The sequence below is a fragment of the Acinonyx jubatus genome, chromosome D2 (assembly GCF_027475565.1).
Source record: "Acinonyx jubatus isolate Ajub_Pintada_27869175 chromosome D2, VMU_Ajub_asm_v1.0, whole genome shotgun sequence".
NCBI classification, from domain to species: domain Eukaryota; kingdom Metazoa; phylum Chordata; class Mammalia; order Carnivora; family Felidae; genus Acinonyx; species Acinonyx jubatus.
In genome coordinates this window covers 84637999-84657998 of record NC_069393.1, presented here as the reverse complement: position 1 = coordinate 84657998, position 20000 = coordinate 84637999, and the positions used below count along the sequence as shown (strand labels likewise).

The 20000-nt window shown below is 47.8% G+C and overlaps 1 protein-coding gene across 2 annotated transcripts in view; it reads right to left on the bottom strand.

Annotated features, from left to right (window-relative positions):
• The window catches only part of PPP2R2D (protein phosphatase 2 regulatory subunit Bdelta), a 50667-nt gene that overhangs the window by 13015 nt on the left and 17652 nt on the right, over window positions 1–20000 (bottom strand). Inside the window, exons 2-5 of one of the 2 annotated variants that reach the window (XM_053207569.1) lie at window positions 6427–6524; window positions 5518–5551; window positions 2044–2209; window positions 1517–1629 (exon numbers count right to left, since the gene is read on the bottom strand). In XM_053207569.1, the coding sequence (XP_053063544.1) occupies window positions 1517–1629; window positions 2044–2209; window positions 5518–5551; window positions 6427–6524 (411 nt within the window). The remainder of the gene's footprint in view (window positions 1–1516; window positions 1630–2043; window positions 2210–5517; window positions 5552–6426; window positions 6525–20000) is intronic. The other variant, XM_027063420.2, reaches the window with a different exon arrangement.

The following is a 20000-nucleotide window of genomic DNA, read 5'->3' as shown; positions in this document are numbered from 1 at the left end:
GCCACCAATTAGATCAATTTTATTTGGGCTGAACACATAAAAGAGCCTCTGAATAAAACCAGCACTGGTTTTTATTTACCCAAATAAGACCTATGGTTTTTACGGTAGAGGCACGTGAGCGTGCGGTGCGCTCAGGGGGAAGCAGGTTTCCAGCAGCGGGGAGAGTGTGCCAGCCGGCGGGCGGCCGGGGACCGACAGGAGGCCAGAGCAGGGCGCCCAATGCCTTCTCCAGCCCTTCCCACTTAGAGGCGCTTCAGGTGTTGGCAGCTGACACCAGTGCCACCGTCACTCCGAGTGGTTTCTCGCTGCCACGTGGATGTGAAAGCGGTAACCGGGGCAACAGAAATCACCAGTGTTCAGATCGACACATCTCGGTTCAAATCAGTTTTGTAAACTCCACCGGAGTATATTACGTCGCTTCTCGGAATCAGCCCCTGGACACACGGCAACACTTGGGACCCGAGAGCCTTGGAAGAGGCTGACCCAGCCCGCTCTCCTCCTGGGCAATGCTACTCAGCCGCACGCTGCTGTTTCCTGAACCACGGGGAGGGCCGCCTCCGCTGCCGGGCTGTGGCTCTGACCCGTGTGCCCGCCATCCCACCATGCTGTGCGCGCCCCGCGTCACTGCAGCGGGGTGTGGTGCGGGGAAGGGTCTCTGCGGGACGGTGTCCTTCCCTGTCACACCTTCCTACTAACCTGGAACGTATGCACTAACTAGGTCTTCACTTGGTGAACAGTATTCAGCAAAGTTTTTAAACCTCATTAGAAAAGAAATCAGCCAGCTGACAATTTTCCCGTGTACCAGGCAGCGGTTTTAGGACAGGCCTCCGAACTAATGCCCCACCTCCTTCGCCATATCCCGTCTCGCTGTACGCACTGGCCAGGGCGCGCACCGGGGGGCCAATTACAAGACCCTGAGAGCCTGTTCAGTTAGTTTTACTCAACGTCATAGATGTTAAAAAGTAAAAAAAAAAAAAATCTAGGTACCAGAAGTGACGGTCATTTCATACTGGGCTCAGGGTCAGCAAAAAAGGGAGGGAAGAATTTTTTTTAATTTCACAGTTAGAAAAACAAGTGATGATTCGGAAACCTGAGAACATGCCCCAGCTAACCCAGGGAACTCCGTGAAAGCCAGCGTCTGCGGCCCACGCAGCTCCACCCAGGGCAACGTTCCAAATCCCACGTGGACGTCACCACGACCCACGCGCCACTCAGGACCTTTGCAGCGAAGGGGGTCGACACACTTAGAGAGATCTGTTGTGGAGTTAGATCTGAGTCTCTTTAGTGTCATCGTGCTTTCTGAAGACGCCGTGTGACTTCCTGCTTACGTGACGCACAGGAAACCCGACCGTAACACATACAAATAGCGGCGACTGTGATCGCAGACAGCCTCCACGGGCCGGAAAAGGCGGACCCCACAGGGGCCCCACTCAGCGGTCTCCTCTATGCAGACGCACGCACTGTCCCCGATTAACTAGCAAGAGAACCGAGTAGTGTGAGGAGACGCAGCGCGTACCCTCAGCGCCGTAATTCGGAATGGGTCTCGAAGCCGTCCGTCTTCATCTTTCAAGTTGTAACCTTCTGCTCTTTTGTCCCGCTCGCTTATTTTCCATAATTTAATAGTTTTATCTGAAAATAAAAATCTTAGTCTCCGTATTAAAAGAAAAACCTTAGCACGCACCACTGTTAGTCGAGTATTACCTCAGAAAACTGTGTGGTTCTCTGTGGATTTCTAAGCTACGAGCCTCTGAACCTTAGCTTCCGGTTACGGATAAACCTGGACGTTCTGTCGGCACAGTAAGTAAAGAAGGGGGGTGTGTGCCGCAGGGCAGCGCCATATGGGGAGCGTGTGCGTGCTCACCTCTGTGTTCTTTAAGTCCTCAGCCTACCACCTGCTGCCTAGCTAATAATTTACCCTCTCCCCAAAGTTTAAATAGAAACATTTTCTAGAATGGGTTAAAGTAAAAAAGGAACCTATACCCAGAAAATTAAAAATAAAATCCTACATCAAATAACCACTTACAAAAACAAAAAAGCTCTTACCATTTGTAGAGAGTAGAAAATGAGCAGCATTCTGTTGTGGTAACCACCTAATTTTATTGATTTTTTCCTCAATTTCTAGACTTTTCAAATAGTCAAACTCTGGTTCATGACTTTGAAAGGTACTGTAAACATTATATTCTCCCCTAGAGTGAGGGCGGCTTTTATTCTGCAAGGAAACAGGAGGCTGTTTTAATGAACAAAGCACAGTGCAAAGAAAAACTCCGTACTACCAATATGACTATAAAATGACCACACACATTTTTAAAAAGTTAAAATCCCGGGTCAAAAATTATTAAACAGATGACACTCCAAATTAATTTACGTGGAAAAAACAAGTAACAGAGATTTCCCAGACCTTCCGTCTCTGTCCTAGGCACGCGCTCCAGGTGCACGTGAGCCAGGGTTCCGCAAACATGAGCAGGTCCTGCCGTGCGTGCACTTCTGGAGTGAGGCTGAGGGCCCACAGCGGGTGAGTGCACCCCCTGGGCCCTGGGGCAGCCGGCCCAGACCGCACTCGTGCCCACCGGGAAGAGGGCCATCGAATGGCACTTATGCGGTGACCACCACCGGTAGAGGATACCTGTTATGTGGATTTTTAACACACATAAAACAATTCTACATGTTGCAGTAAAAGTATAAACACACGCTCGGAAAGATACAGGCCGTCTTCAAAGTCATGACCAACTCTGGGAAGGCCGAGGGAGAGTAAGGTAAGACTTGGGGATGAAGCTGGAAGACGGCACGGGGAGGGCACACGGGAGCCTCACCCACCTGCCAAGGGCTTGGTTTTCTTTTACGAAAGAGTAAAACCTGGGTGGTGGGTTCATAATATACTTATATTAATACCTAAAATCTTCTGTATGTCTCAAATGACATTTTCTATAAAACGGTAAGAATACGTAATTAATATAATTGTTTTAATTTTTTTTAATTTTAAAAATTTGTTTAATTCTTGCTATTGAGTCAGCATCTTTAGTCTTACATTTTTTAACACTTTAGGAAGTGTGTCAGAGAAACTGAATGAGACAGAGGGAGCCTTACGTCTAGATTTCTTTATATCTCTGAGTTAAGATCAAGCATTATGAGGAAACACCCCCAAAGCTGCCTTGATCTCTCCACTGCTGCACACTCCCAGGAGCCACACACGGACCCTGGGATCTAGCACGTGGCCTCCACGCGTGCGCTGTGCTCGGTGGGCTAACGTCCACGAGAGAAGCAGCATTTGCCCGCAGATGCTTCTAACTTGCTGACGAGAAAAATGAAATGGGACTATTTAGGAAAGAAAAATCTGTAGAGTCCTCAGTCCCAGGGCTCAGGACCATAATCCACTTCGAGAAACAGCAGAATCTGAACCAATCTATGAGGTGCCCGCACCGAAGCGCTGCTCTCCTTCCCCGGCCACCGTGTGCAAGAACCAGAATGGATGCTCCTGACACTGCTGGGCCGTCTTCCTGCTGTAACTGCCCGACCAGACCCCCCTCCCCCAACGCCCGCCCCCGCAACAGGCTGAGACCCCGAGGGGCAGTGAGCGGTCTCCACGCCTTGTCCTGTCCCAGGAGAGGCAGAACAGAGGAGAGAGCGAGGGCCTGGGGGAGGGGGCAGAGCCAGAGCCCAGGCCGACGGCCCGAGCCGCTGGGAGCTGTGATCCGCAGGTGGCGGGAGGCCTATCTTGTTGGCAGACGTGCCGAGCGCTGGCGTCAGCGGACTCGATGCAAACACAGCAGTTTGCGCGGTCAGGTGCAAAGCTGTGCTCTGAGGACGAGGGCTGCACAGCCACGTCCCCAAGCTCTGCTCCCTGGAGACTGCCACACCGGGCTTCCCGAAACAGGGCTCTGCTGCTGAGAGGGGAAAAAGCTCCAAGATCAATACTTCGAACCGTGCTCCCTACCCCCGGATGTCTGGAGGGCTCCCTGTCTCCCTGATCGCTCAGCCTGACACTCATGCCGCCCCGCCCCCCACCCCTGCCATCGGGCAGGGCCCTGCTGTGTCCCCGCAGCCCCCAGGCTCCGCGGCTCTGCAGAAACGGCTGGGCCGTTTAACAGACAGCGCTGGAAAAATCCAAGTCTACAGTGAGGGTTACATACAGCAACCACTAAAATATTTTAAAAGCAGATGGAATATGAAAGCTCTTTTTATGTTAACCAAAGTATCGAGAAAAGGATGGGGAAACACATTGCCCAGGGATTAGGGAGTTGCAGGTGGTTGGGTTTATCAAACTTAAACAACTCTGACCACCTGTTTGCTGTATAAATCTGCTGCTGCACTTTATTAATAATGATTTAATCCATCTTAACTAAACACTTTATACTACAGGTTCTCAAAAGCGTTAACATATTTTGTAACAAGATGCTTGAGTTTTACCACAATCTATTTCACAGTTGAAGTAGACAGTTTTTAGATTTCAATGATGACCCACAAAAATGAGGAAAGTTTTCTATAAGGATATCATTAAAATGGCAAACCTTAAGGAGCTGAAGTCAATTCTTAAATTTAGGACAGCTATGGCTCAGCAATCTGCTAAAAATAATCCTTCTGCTAAAAGTAATAAACACCACCAACCACTTTTACTTCTGCCGAAAAGGATCAGGTACACAGTTCTACTTAAGGAGTGCCATGTCCTAATCTACCTCTGGGGAAAGAATGCAAAACTATGAACTTGCCAAATCATCTGTGAAGATTTTCAAAGACTAATGACAATAAATATTATTCACAAGAATTCTCACCATTCCAAATCAGAAAAAATAAGATTAAAAAAATTTTTTAAATTGGGGCACATGGGGTGGCTCAGTCGGGTAAGCGTCCAACTTTGGCTCAGGTCATGATCTCACGGTTCATGAGTTTGAGCCCCACGTTGGGCTCTGTGCAGACAGTTTAGAGCCTGGAGCCTGATTCTGATTCTGTGCCTCCCTTTCTCTCTGCCCCTCCCCCACTCACACTCGCTCTCAAAAATAAACATTAAAAAAATTTTTTTTAGGGGCACCTGGCTCAGTTGGGTAAGCGTCTGACATCTGCTCAGGTCATGATCTCACGGTCTGTGAGTTCGATTCCCCACGTCGGGCTCTGTGCTGACAGCTCGGAGCCCGGAGCCTGCTTCGGATTCTGTGTCCCCACCCCCACCCCTGCTCTTCCCCTGCTCACGCTCTGTCTCTCTCTCAACAATAAATAAACATTTAAAAAATATGAAAAAAGATTTTGTAATCTATACAGACATAGCAAATTTAGAGCTGCAACATGTATATTCCAATGAGATGTGGGCACACCTCGCCTCACTTACAGAAGCCATCCTCCACTGACTGGGGCACTCAGGGCTCCCTCTCCTACAGATGCCCCTACGTGCCTCCTCTCTGGTGGCAGGGCCAGCATTCACTGCCGCACAGATCTGCTAGATTCCAGGGCCCACTAGCTGCCACACCAGTTCTGCCACAAAAACGTAGACACCAGAATCTGCAGATGAGAAAGTAACCCCACACTGACCTGCCTGGACACAGACGAGGGCCTGTGTGTGACTCTGTCAAGAGAAAAGACAGATGGTTTCCACAAACCCAAGTCTGGCTTCCCGGTGGTTCTGCCCCAGAACGTGTGCACAACAGACGAGCAGGGCACCAGGCCATCTTGCTTCCTTCACCAGAACTCATCATGAACTCTGACGAGGCTCCCCAGAAATAAAATGGGGGGGGGGGGGCTGCAAGGCCTGGTTCTGCCTCCCATTCTCCTCTTACGCATAACTGAAAAACATGGGTTTCTCTGCCCTTTCCCCCCACAAAGCGGGAGTGACCGAAAAAGCAGTGCTCGTGATTAAGATTCACCTGTGGGGTCCTTCAGGCCCCAGTGAGGACTCCTTCCTCCCAGCACTGATGGTGGGGCCTCGGGGGGGTGCAAGACTGCTGCTCACCTCTGAGGAGGGACACAGAATTCACGGCCCCCCAACACACACAGAACCTTCCCCGCAGCTAGTGCCGCAGGAGCCGTTCAGAGCATACTTACTGCTGGACAGCACGGCTGGGAGCCACCACCTCCACTGGCTTGTGAAGTGGTTTTCACCGACAGTCACTTGAATTAATTACAGGATGAAAGCAAACGAATGCAGAACCCCACCACCCAATCCTTCATCTGGTCCTCACGACAGCCTGTGGGTAGGGCGAGGACTCTCCTCCCCGAACGTAAGGGCACAGGGGACTTAATCGGAGCTCAGAGGGTGGACGTCAGTGAGCTGAAACACAGATCTTGCTCAGCCCTGAGATAAGAAGATTCTATATGGTTAATGTGATGTAACCGAATCCAAGTGAACTTAGAGACTGAGAACGTGCTGTGCTGCTTTCCTTCCTTCCCAGTGACATGAGAAAGGCTGCAATTCATTTGGTTTGTGTACAGTGAATTACTGACCTCTTGTTCCCGCTGAAAAATAACGACTCTGCCGCCCTTGTCTCCCGTTGCAAGCAGATCTCCAGAGTAATTAAATTCAACAGTTGAGATGATGTCAGCTGTCAATAAAATACAGAAGCAATTTATCAGATTATGATTTTGAAAGCAGGCATAATCAATACCAAAAATCAGTAAAGGTTCAAAAGAAAAATAAAAACATATACAACTTTCTCCCTATTGGATAAAGCAAAATTTTCATGGGAAACTTGTAATTACCAAACAGCCAATTCTGATTCTGGTGCCCAGAGCCCAAGAACACATATGGGCTTATGGGTTTTGCTCAACGGATTGAACACCTGGTCCCTAGGGCACCAGGATTTATCTAGACTGTGATGTCTTGAGAGAAGGATATAGAGTAAAAATTTAGAAAATTAATTTTGAAAAGAAAAACAGAAAAGAACTGGTCCTAGAAGACTGGCTCTAATTTTATAATGCATGCCTAATATGAACTTTTAAAATAAATCTGATTCTTACATGATATTGACAGAATGTTTTTAATATTCTTTGCAGTAACTTTTGCTGCCTTCTGTACACAATATCCCTACAAACAGCACAAACTCTATTTCACCGACTGGATACAGTCACTAGCATTGATAATGACAATAATGACGCCATCATTATCTAGTCAGACACTGCTGGTTGGGTACGGAATTTCTGACAAGGATCTTGGTCATCAGCTCACTACAGGCAAAGGGTACAAAGAACAAAGCCAAGTGCTGGAAAAGTCCTTAGGTACCTAAGGCTAAGGCCTAGAAACAATAGATCTGAACTCATGAAATGGACTCCTGGAGCAAAAAAATAGAAAACCTGGTTGTCTTCAGCCCAGGGGTGCTGAGTGCAGACTGAATCAGGACAAAGACGGCTTCAGTCCTGCACAGGCCACTGTCAGCCTGCTCCTCTACCACCGGGACTCTTCACCTGCCCCAGACAATCTCCTCTCCAGAGGCTCCGAGGAAGGGCTGGAAGGGCTGGATCAGAACCTCCCCCCACTGCTGGGGCATCAACACGAAAGGCCTGTGTGCCTGGCAGATGAGTGTGTGCTCTCCACCTGCGGGGCTACAGCTCCGCCGAGGCCAAGGGGCTTAAACCCAAATACTGCTGCACAACCAAAGCCTGTAAAGAACTTATTAAACTCACACCCAAAAAACAAATATTCCAGTGAAGGAAGACATGGGCAAAAGACATGAACAGACACTTCTCCAAGGAAGACATCCAGATGGCCAATCAACACATGAAAAAAAGCTCAACATCACTCATCATCAGGGAAATGCAAATCAAAACCACAATGAGATACCACCTCACACCTGTCAGAATGGCTAACATTAACAACTCAGGCAACAACAGATGTTGGTGAAGACGCGGAGAAAGAGGACCTCTTTTGCACTGTTGGTGGCAGTGCAAGCTGGTGCAGCCACTCTGGAAAACATTATGGATTCTTCAAAAAACTAAAAATAGAACTACCCTTTGACCCAGCAATTGCACTACTAGGCATTTATCCACGGGATACAGGTGTGCTGTTTCAAAGGGACACAGGCACCCCCATGTTTATAGCAGCGCTATCAACAATAGCCAAAATATGGAAAGAGCCCAAATGTCCATCGATGGATAAATGGATAAAGAAGATGTGGTATACACATACAATGGAGTATTACGCAACAATAAAAAATAATGAAATCTTGCCATTTGCAACTATGTGGATGGAACTGGAGGGTATTATGCTAAGTGAAGTTAGAGAAAGACAAAAATCATACAACTTCACTCATATGAGGACTTAAAGAGACAAAACAGATGAACATAAGGGAAGGGAAGCAAAAATAATATAATAACAGGGAGGGGGACAAAACATAAGAGACTCTTAAATATGGAGAACAAACAGAGGGTTACTGGAGGGGCTGTGGGAGGGGGAATGGGCTAAATGGGTACGGGGAACTAAGGAATCTACTCCTGAAATCATTGTTGCACTACATGCTAACTAATTTGGATGTAAATTTTAAAAAGTACAAAATAAAACAAACAAAAAAAAGACCCTCCCCCTGAGGTTGTCATAATGCAATACAAATCTTAAAGGTGTGAGCAAACATTTTAGTTAGATAGTAGTTATTATAGGACTTCCTGGGAAACGAGCTCTCACTCTACTCTTTCTAAAGAGGCTCCACCCCAGGAGCCCAATGTGGGGCTCAAACTCAAGACCCCAAGATCAAGACCTGAGCTGAGATCAAGCTCAACCCATTGAACCACCCAGAACCCCTGTGCGCTGACTTTTAAACACACACTGAATTTTCTGCCTGGGATTTCTTGCTTTCCTTTAAAAAAACAAAAACAAAAACAAAAACAAAAACAAAAACAAAACAAAAACAAAAACAAAACCAGTTAGATCTGGAAAAGAATTAGGCTTGTTAGAAGTGCCACTTTTTAAATTAAATTACTCAAAATAACCCAATTTGCTTAAATGAAATTAAAATATTCTGTATTGGACTAAATGGCACTAAATCTCTGTCATTCATACCCAGGGGGTGTACAATATTATATAATTAATGGTATTCTAGCTCTGTCAGTGATTTTTAAACTTAATTAAAATGGACTGAATCTTTTAAAAGAGAAACTCCCATGACTGCCACTGGTGAGAAATGACTTTCATTAAGCTACGTAAATATGCATGAATCTAAATTTAGAAAATGCTGTCTGCAGAATTTAGAAGAGCTCTAAAATCAAAACGTATATAAATATACAAACTAAACACCAAGAAGATTACACAACCAATAACATTTAAAGTACCAACATGAATTTAATGTGATGGCTGTTACTTTACAGAACTGGTGTGATGCTAAAAGCATAAACACGGCACTAAGGGCACCGAGCAGCGCCTTTAAACCTGTCATGCCCCGCACGATGGCTCAGTGTCATACGGGCAACGCTAGCACCTGCTGGCCGCCTCTGTGGCGCCGCGGCTCCACACGGCCGCAGCAAGGACCCCGCGCACTGGCACAGTCCGCACGGAGGCACTTTGCCAGGAGGGGGTCATCTGGCCGATGCAGAACTTACTTAGTAAATGTTCAGATCAAACTCGGAAACTATGACACATGCTTCGCAGCCCCGAAGAGCCCACCTCAGACTCTCTGTCTGCAACACGCTTACATCTCTCCCGCTGCCACTAAGGGGCCAGAGAGGAACTGGAAAGGCGTCCGTCCACAAGGCAATGGTGGTGAGCAGGCTCTGACAGACAGGTGATGGCGAGGGGTGGCAGGCGTGGTGGTGACCGTCTTTTTTTTTTTCCTTTTCCTTTTTTTTCCAGAGAGGGAGAGAGACAGAGCGCAAGCAGGGGGAGAGGCAGAGAGAGAGGGAGACACAGGATGGAAGCAGGCTCCAGGCTCCGAGCTGTCAGCACAGAGCCCACCGCGGGGCTCCAACTCATGAGCCGTGAGATCACGACCCGAGCCGAAGTGGGACGCTTAACCGACTGAGCCACCCAGGCACCCGACAGTCCTTTTTTCTTTTTAGATCCAAGTTAGTGAACATGTAGTGTAACAATGGTCTCAGTAGAATTTAGTGATTCATCACTTACATATGGCGCCCAGTGCTCATCCCAACAAGTGCCCTCCTCAATGCCCATCACCCATTTAGCCCATCCCCCACCCACCCAACACCTTTCTAGCAACGCTCAGTTTGTTCTCTGTATCGAAGTCTCTTACACTTTGGTGGGGATGGTCTAAGTGTGCACAGGAGGCCAAGGTCCCAGTGTGCTGAGGGCCTCAGCCAGGCTCCACACCGGACCCTGGGCACAGAGATGGCAGAAGGTCTTGTACTGAACCGCTGGGTCCCCAAGCTTGTGCCCATCCCGTCAGGTGGCGACTCCCGCCCCCTTCCTGATCTCCGAACGCTAGCTGCCAGGAGTGAAGTCCCCACCCTCCCTGGGCCTCCTCTCCAAAGTGACAAATCAAGGGACAAAGTCCTGAAGCTTCAAACGCCCACAGGGCCCGACAGAAAGATCAGCCCCAGGAAGCCCTCCGGCTGGAAAGCCCACCTCGCACAGGACTAGCTGCTGGCTCTGCAAGCGGCTCCAGACTAAACATGAACCGACAGCTCGGGACCTGCAGACAGGGGAGAAAGCGGCCAAAACAAGGGGGCTGGGGGAAAGGGGGACAGCGCTTCAACCAAACCAACAAAACCAACAAAACCTCAAGGAAACGACACTTTACGCCCTCGGGGAGTTAACAGTTAATGCCTGCTAACAGGAGTGACATCACCAATGTCAGCTGAGTGCCTGCGAGGTGCCAGGTGGTATTCTAACTGAGCATAGCCCTGCATTTAGCCAGTGAACCTCCCACACCTATGAAGCAGGGCTCCCATCACCCCCGTGATGGAGAGAAGTGGGCGCTGGATGCTGTATGCAGCTCACCCACACTGGCAGCCCCAGCCACTAATCGGGGGGCAGCAGGGCGCCCCTACGTCCGGCAGGGTCCCTAGAGGATGAGCTGCGTGCTACCTCGAGAAAGGAAAACCAGCCAGTGTGTTTTGAAATTCAAACGCTAATAACAATTTTAAAGCTCAACACCTCTTCCAAAGCCTGGAGCACGAAGACAAAGAGAAGGACAATCACCATCACAGGATCAGGTTAGGTGGCCCATTAGCCAGTTAAGCTCCAGAAAGACGACAGAGAGAAGGGAGTGAAAGAAAAAAAAAAAAAAAAAAAATCAAAGGACGAAGGCAAGAGTCTCCTGACAAGGTCTGGTGAGCGCCAAGCCTGAAAAAACTCCTAGCCCAAGGTGCCTCACCCTGAAAACTAAAACACCCAGGATAAAAGGGAAATTCTAAAATTCCCCAGAGAAAACAGATCACAGACAAAAGCAACCAGACAGGAAAATGGTGGATGGAATACCAACCACCCTCAAAATTCTGAGAAAACATAACTTTCAACCCATAATTCTACACCCAGTCAAATGATCAATCGGGTTTCAGGGAGGAGTAAAGATGTTTTCAAACATGCAAAGAGCAAAAACACCTTTCTCAGAAAACCACTGGAAGATGTTTGGCAAAATGGGAATAAACCAAGGGCAAGGAAGATGGGGGGACCTGACATGCCCACAATGGTGAGGACAGTGCCGAGGCAGGCGTCAAGGACCCTGGAGAGCAGCAGTCCCGGCTGGAGGAGGCTGGCCAGGAGACGTCCTGGGGAGAGAAGGGCTAGCGGTCACCCGCGCCGTGTTTGGGAACGTCACTACTGAGTGTCTGACCATGTCTGCTTAAACTGCACTGAAGACAGAGAAGCAAGCATGTGAAAAAATTAGGCAATCGTTAGCTCTAGGAAAAATGAAATCGGTACGAAAGAGAAAACGCATATATACTTTAATTCAGCAATGAACAGTATTTGCCTGATACTGAGGGAACCAAAACTTGTAAGAGAATTCCGACTCTCTCCTTTTTTTCTTCCCCAGGGAAGGTGGGGGAGTGCACGTGGGTGGAAGGTGATGCTAGTGAAAAAGCACCATCATCAGGTACCGTCGGGACGTCAGGACTCCCTCTTCAAAGCCAGGAAGTCAAAAGTCAGCAGTGAAGACGTTATTCAGGGGCTGCTAAGGATACTTCCCGGCAGGTGACGAGGAAAGAGGCACTGAACATTATGGTGACACAAGGAAGAAGCAGGAACAAGAAATGCGGAGCAGGGAGAGGGGCCCAGAGGGAGAACATACAACGAAGTTTTAGAAGACGGGGAAGCGAAGCCACGTTCATGTGCCCCGGCGCCTGGCGCAGCACCGGGGGAGCCAGGGCACAGGGAAGCAGGGTGAGCAGACGGGTGGGGTCAGGGAGCGCGTGGCACAGGAGGCAGGTGTGGACCTGGGCTCTAGAGGCGGTCTCGTCAGACCACAGCTTTTCTCCACGAGGTATGAGAGAAGATTCATCTGCTGAGAGTGAAAGGGAGGGGGTGCGGGTGAGGTGCGGGGCGTGTGAAGGAAGCGTTCTCGGGCCTGAGGCCACACTACAGAACGCGGGATGGTCTCTGTGCCAGCGCCCACGTGAGATCTGAGGTCAGCAGCTTGTTTTTAAAAACCAGCAAGCCTAGTGAGTGACTACTGTAAGCCATGCACTGCCCTGGGGACACAGCACAGGCAATGTCCCTGCCCCTGACATCTGAGTGGAGGAAAGAAAGGACCCTGAACAAGCCCATCCAGTGGCGCTTCCGCAGCTACGCGGCGCAGGCAGAGGGTTAGACCAGGTCTGGGTTCCGGCAGGAGTGAGAACGGGGGCTGAGAGAGACGAGGAGGCTAAGAGTGAGCAAGGGGTGACACGGTGTCAGGCCCCGGGGTCCAGCGGATGGGTTGGGAAAGACGGCTCTAGCGGTGGATTCGGGGGTGCGTGCGAGTATACAGGGGTTTGCTAGATGATTCTTGCACTTTCCGGAACTTTTAAGTTTTTCAAAACACCAACAAGGATGAACGTGTCATCTCCTCTCCTTCTGTCAACCTTTCCTGCCGCTGCCCTAGTCTATCGTCTCAGGCTGAACGACTGCGACGGCGCCCCCAGTGGCCCACTCCCTTCCTCCGCTGCCCAGAGTTGTGTCCACAGAGCGGACGGAGAGTCTTCCCAAAGGCACGAATAACATCACCACCGTGCCTCAAACCCTATCAACACCCAACTATCACGGCTTGTGTGCTCACCAAATTAAGCAGCACTTACTCAGAACTCACCACCTAAAACTGCTGAGTCACTGTCACAGAAAACGAGACCACAGCAATTAGAAGGGAGGTACGGTTTGCAGTGGTTCGGTTTTTTCTCTCCTCTCTCCCGGTGGTTAAAGACGTAGAGGATTATTTCACCACCACCTCCCGGCCAGCGAGCAGGATGCAGGGGAGACCCAGAGTTGTGCACGCTCCTCCAGAGACCACTGTCCCCGTCCTGATACCCCCTTGTGAGCAGGACCGTGTGAAACACAGTCCCGGGAAGTGGTCACCATTAAAGACAAGCATCTGCTTTCCTTAAGATGTCATCAAAGCTGGTCCTGGGCCGGGAAGCATCTCAAGCGCTGTTCGTCCCCTTCGCCCATCAGGAAGACGGGTGAAAACCGTTACACACACACCCAAATCGCTGCTCCAAGTGTCACAAAGACGGGAACGACAGGAACTCTCACGGGCCGCGTGCGGGACAGAAAGCGCACAAGCCCTTGGAAGACTGCTGGGCGCTGTCCACCAAAGCCAGGCAGCCGCCGTCCCGCGACCCAGAGACCCCGCTCCAGGCACACGGCCGCCAGCACCGCACAGTTGTGGTGTTACCATGGCCTTACCAGCGGCACCTTCACAGAACAGACAATTCAGACATCCAGTAACGTAGGAAGATGCCTCCACGGCGGAGCGCTCCCGCGGTGCCTCCCGTGGCAATGAGAGCGCACGGATTACAGCTACACCTAGCAAAGTGGATTAGTCTCAGGAAGAAAATACTAAGGAGTACTTACTGTTGGATCCCATTTATATCAAGTTCAAAGCCAGGTGAATCTAATCCATAACGTTTAGTCCCTCCAGGGGTAGGAGCGCCCGAGGTACCCGCGAAGTGCTCTCCTGAGCGGGCTGCGCTCCCTGGCGCCTGGGACCCTGCATGCAGCCAACTGCGCCGTGTCTCCCCTGCGTCCCGGTTACAGGTGTCCACCTTCTCACGGATCCTCATCCGTGGGTCCAGTGCTGGCAGGCCCCCGCGTGCCACTCACATGGACAGACCTCCACGGGCCCCCGACCACCTGGCGACCACCTCTCCACACCTGGTCCCATGCCCCAGCTTCTGGCTTGCGAGTCAGCCGCCTCCCTCTCTGCTGAGGATTCTGCTTATCCCTCTTAGAAACCCAAGTGTCCAGGGACAACTGGGTGGCCCAGTGGGATGAACGGCTAACTTTGGCTCAGGTCATGATCTCGCGGTCTGTGGGTTCGAGCCCCATGTTGGGCTCTGGGCTGACAGCTCAGACCCTGGAGCCTGCTTCGGATTCTGTGTCTCCCTCTCTCTCTGCCCCTCCCCCACTCACACTTTGTCTCTCTCTCTCTCTCAAAAATAAACATAAAAAAATAAATAAAACCCACAAGTGCCCAGAGCAGATTGTCCCGCCACCAAGAGAGGGTCCGTCCCACCTAGTCTCCTCGAGGACTCTGCTCCGACGACAATATTCCTGCTCTCTGGAGCCCCATCAGTTTTCTCTCCTCTAACAGATTAGTCCTAATTTCAAACAGAAATGCTGCAGTCTATCATATTTAAAAAAAAAAAAAAAAAAAAAAAAAAAAAAAAAAAAGCTGACCTCCACACTCCACACCGGCCACGGCTGCGATTTCTGTCCCCTTAAAGCAAAGCTGGACAGTGCTCTGTCCTCACTGCCTCTCCTGATTCTCTCTGGAGCTCACTCTGAGGAGTGTGTGCTTCCACCACTCAGCAAGTTCATCTGTTTCAACTCACCAGGTCCTTTGTCACCGTTACCAAACCCATTCTCTGCCCCATCTATGAACTCAGAAGAGGGGTATCTGGGGCACTGGCCACATCGTTTAGCTCCCGCCCTCTGGAGCACTGCTCTGAGTGGGTGGTGTGCATTCACACTGTAGGAACTCCGACAGTAAGAACGTTAACCCCTATGACAAAGAGGCCTTTTGAAAATCACACTCAAAAATCCTGAAGAACACTTTACTGTATATTCAGATTGAGGAGTACCATCTACTCTCCAAAGACAAAGAGCACTCTGAAACCTTCCGTGTTTATACTAAAGAATGGAAAATCTCTTACGGGCAGACACGAATGAATGTGCATGTGTGTACATATGTTACATTTCTAGCTATGTCTTTTTAAAGCAGTCACCAAAGGCAAAAGTTTTCTTTCAGAAAGCACACACGAACTGGCAGTGAGTATAAAAAATGGAAACCCCCCTGTGAGAGATACAGTAAGGTTCTAAACTAGAGACACTATAATCTTAAGAGCACCCCAAATTAAGTTTCTCCCAATTATGAGTAGACTGGATAAAATGTGACAAAACAGAAAAATCTGAATATCATTTTCTAGTCAATCGCTAAAAAAGTTTGTGGCAAGTTATCTAAACTGGAAAAGTCAGAAGGGACAACTGAAATTCAATTTCTCTACTCCTACAATAAATACTATTTTAATAACAGGAAAAGTAAACCGTATCTTAGGAACACGAGGATGATTTACCTTATGAAAATGAACCAACATGGATACACCATTTTAATAGAATTAACTATTCTAACAAAAACTGCACGCTTATCTCCTGCGCAAAGCATTTGACAAGGATAATCCAAGACCTGATCATAATAAAAGCACTCAATACACTAAGAATAGAAGGGACCTTCTTCAACTTGATAAAGAGCACCTACAAAAAAAAAAAAAAAATCCACAGCTAACATCATACTCAATGGTGAAAATGTGGATGCTTCCCCCCATAAGAGCAGGAACAAGACAAAGGTGTTCGCGCTGACCTTTCCAGTAAGCTTTCTCCTGAAGTCTCCAGCCACGGTAATTAGGCAAGGAAAACAAAAGGCATCCAGATTAACGAGGAATAAAGTCAAGCTTCCTCTGCTCCCAGGAGACATTATCTTGTCCATAGAAAGTACTAAGGAATCTACACAAAACTATCAGAGCTGATAAACGGGTAAATAAATCAGCTGATAAATAAGTAACAGTGCAGCAAGGGTAGGGGATACAAAAACAAAGATCGACTGTACTTCTCTACTCTAGCAATGAACAGTCAAAAAATGAAGTAAGGAAATGATTCACTTTATAGTATCATCAAAAGTAATACGGTACTTAGGAATAAACTTAAAGAATTGCAAGATTTACAAGCTACAAGCTGCAAAATATTGTTCAAAGAAATTAAAGAAAACCTAAAAACTGTTAAGATTTCATTCATGGATTAGAAGACTGAGCGTGAAGACGGCAGTATTCTTCAGATGGATCTACAGAACCCAGGCAACACCCCTATAAACTCCCAGCAGTCTCCCCCATGCCCCCGCCCCCAGCGGAAACTGACAAGCTAACTCTTAAAATGCATATGGCACTGCAAGGCTCCCAGAAGAGCCAAAACAATTTTTAAAAAGAACAAAGCTGAAGGTCTCACACTTCTTGATCTCAAAACGCACTGCAAAAGTACAATAATTAAGACAGTGCGGTACTGGCGTAAAGGCGGACATACAGACCAAGGGAATAGAATTCAGAGTCTAGAAAGATACCCTCACATCTATGGCCAATTCATTTTCAACACAGGTGCCAAGACAACTCAAGGTGGGAAAAAAACCCAGTATTTTCTGTATGGAGACAACTCAATATCCACATGCAAAATTAAGACACTGGACCCATATCTAACACCATATACCAAATTAATGCAAAATGGGCCGAAGACCTAAATATAAGAACTAAATCTATAAAACTCTCAGAACACAGGAGCACATTTTCATGATCTCGATTAGGCAATGGTTTCTTAGAAGATACCAAAAGCACTGCAGACAAAAGAAAAAAAAACCCAGATAAATTGGACATCATCTAAATTAAGAATTCTTGTGCATCTAAGGGCACTGACAGTGAAAAGACAATGCACAGAATGAGAGGAAATATTTGCAAATCATGTATCAGGTAAGAAGACTCTAGTCTCTGGAATATATAAATAACCCAATAGATAAAAACCAAAAACCAAAAAACAAAACCAACTAAAAAATGGGCAAAGGGCTTGAACAGACATTTTTTTCCCAAAGAGCATACACAAATGTGGAATAAGCACAGGAAAAGATGCTCCATATCACCTGTCGCTAGGGAAACAGAAGCACAATGGGACAGCACTGCACCCATACAGAAGGATGGCTCAAGTAAAAACAAAAACAAGAACTGTTGGGGAGGATGTAGACAAACCGAAACCCTCATAACACTGCTAGTGGGATTGTTAACATGATGCAACCACTTCGCAAAACAGTTTGGCATCTCCTCAAAAAGGTCAACGTAAAGTTAGCACACGACCGTCAATCCAACTCTTAGGTATCATGGCTGACAAAACTGGCAACACAGGTCTATGTTAAAACTTTTTCAAGAATATTCATAGCAACATTATTGAAATTCAGCCAAATACTGGAAATAATCCAAACTATTCATGAAATGAACTCAAAAACAAAATGTGGTCCATATTCACCCAATGGAGTATCATTCAGCCAAACAAAGAATGAAATACTGACACCTGCTAGATGGATGAAACTTGAAAACATTATGCTACATGGAAAAAGCCAGATACAAAGCCAGACCTATTATATGATTTCAGTTATATGCAACGTCCAGAATAGGGAAATCCACAGAAACAGAAAGTAGGCTAGTGGTTGCCAGGAGGTAGGGGAGGAAGGGATGAACAGTACTTGCTGATGGGTTTCTTCAGGGGGTGATGAAAATGTTCCAGAATTAGACCGTGGTGACGGCTGCACAAGTCAGTGAACATACTAAAAAATACCCAACTATAGTCTTTGAAAGTATGAGTTTTATGTCAAGTGAATCGTATCTCAGTAAGTCTATTATTATTTCTTAACTTTTTAATGCTTATTTTTGAGGGGGGGTAAGGGGCTGAGAGAGAGGGGACACAGAATCCAAAGCAGACTCCACGCTCTGAGCTGTCAGCACAGAGCCTGACGCGGGGCTCGAACTCACAGACCGTGAGATCACGACCTGAGCTGAAGCTGGACACTCAACTGACTGAGCCACCCAGGCACCCCAATCCCATTTCATTTAAACTGAAGGAGCCTCTGTTTCTTTTTGGCTACTTCTCACAAGCATGTACGTTAGGTGAAGGCAGCAGGAGATCAGGAAATTCAGTGTGTGCACATCATTCCCCAATTAAAAGTCTTGTCAGATCAATTCCGGTAGACTTCAAGACTTAGGAAACCATGTTTCACTTCTGTCGTTAAAGCCCAGCAGAGATTTAACCAAACTCTTCAAGGAGAATCTGACTCATACGGAGTATTCCATGCTACCTCCTCCACCCCATCCTAAAAAATGACAAGTTTTTATCCCAAAGGCTATCTGACAGCATAAATTACCCTTTTCTGCAGACATGTTAAGTCACCTGAACAATTTCCAGGGACGCTCTATGCTGTATCGCCTACCTAGTGACTCTGAGTAATTAAGTGCTGGTAATTAAGTTCTGCCACAGCAGAAGTCTGAGCCAAGACCAGTAACAGCACCCTGGCACAATCATCAAAGCACGTACTAGACAGTTTAGAAGAAAATTAAAGCTACGCACTCTCCAACTGAACATCTTGCCCTTCCGATGATTCTCACTGCCCTTACGATAAAGATCACAATCCTCGTTCTGTTCTCCCCTTTGCCTTCTATGGTCTGATGACCGAGGCCTTAGTTTCTCAAACTGGTTATAATTCTTGCTGTTTCAAGCCCTCCTCCAGGCTCTCTACTCTGCCAGGACAGCTCCTCCCACCCCCCCAACCCTGTCATCTATCTGTCCTTCACACCACAGCCCAAGGTTCCATTGCCCAGGGAAGCACTTTGACAACTTCCTTGCTATGTCTCAGGACCACGTGGGTCGCAGAGCAGTGCTTCTACTCACGGCGCATCTGAAGCATGGGTGCACATCTGCAGAACGGATGCACCAAGAAGCAAAAGGAGGACCTGAGAGTTCACCTGCTAACCCTGGTCACTCGCTATGCATCAGCCAAACTGCCCTCCTGCTGCACACCCAGACAGGCGACCGCACAACCGGTCCTTGGTATTTCACACTCACACTGGCAAGAGGACAGTGACGAGCATTTTTGTCGTCTATGTAAAAGGGGCCACTCATCTGAGAAACTGGTCCCAAAAGGGGAAGACTCTCTCTCTAAATTTGGGAAATGACCTAATCTAGTCTGTCGTATTAGAAAAACAGGCTGCTATCATTTCTCTCCTTATATGCCATCTTTTCTCCCCCCGTAAAGTAAGCTCTATGCCCCACGTGGGGCTTGAACTCACAACCCTGAGATCAAGAGTCACGTGCTCCACCAACAGAGGCAGCCAGGCACCCTCTTATATGTGATTTTTTATTACTATCTGTTAGGAACACACACAGCCCTGAGACTGTTCCTTATACCAAATAAACAGTTCAGTTAGACTTAAATACATGTGAAAAAACTCACAGGTGTTTCTCAGAGAAATCCCCAAATAGGCAAGATTATCAAATAAGTGAGTTTACCAGGTAACTGATAAAACAAGTCAAAGTTGTTTTTGTTTTTTTTTTTAAGCTTATTTATTTTGAGAGAGAGAGAGAGAGAGAGAGAGAGAGAGAGAGAGCAAGAGAGCATGTGCATGCGGGGGAAGGGCAGAGAGAATCCCAAGCAGGCTCTGCACCGTCAGCACTGAGCCCGACACAGGGTGACCCCATGAACCCTGAGGTCGTGACCTGAGCCAAAATCAAGAGTCGGATGCTTTAACTGACTGAGCCACCCAGGAGCCCCACAAGTCAAAGTTTTATCAAACTCTAAATAAGCAAACAATAATTACTCATCCCCAGTTTGTGATTTTAGAAAAAGTGTAAGTTATTTTTGACC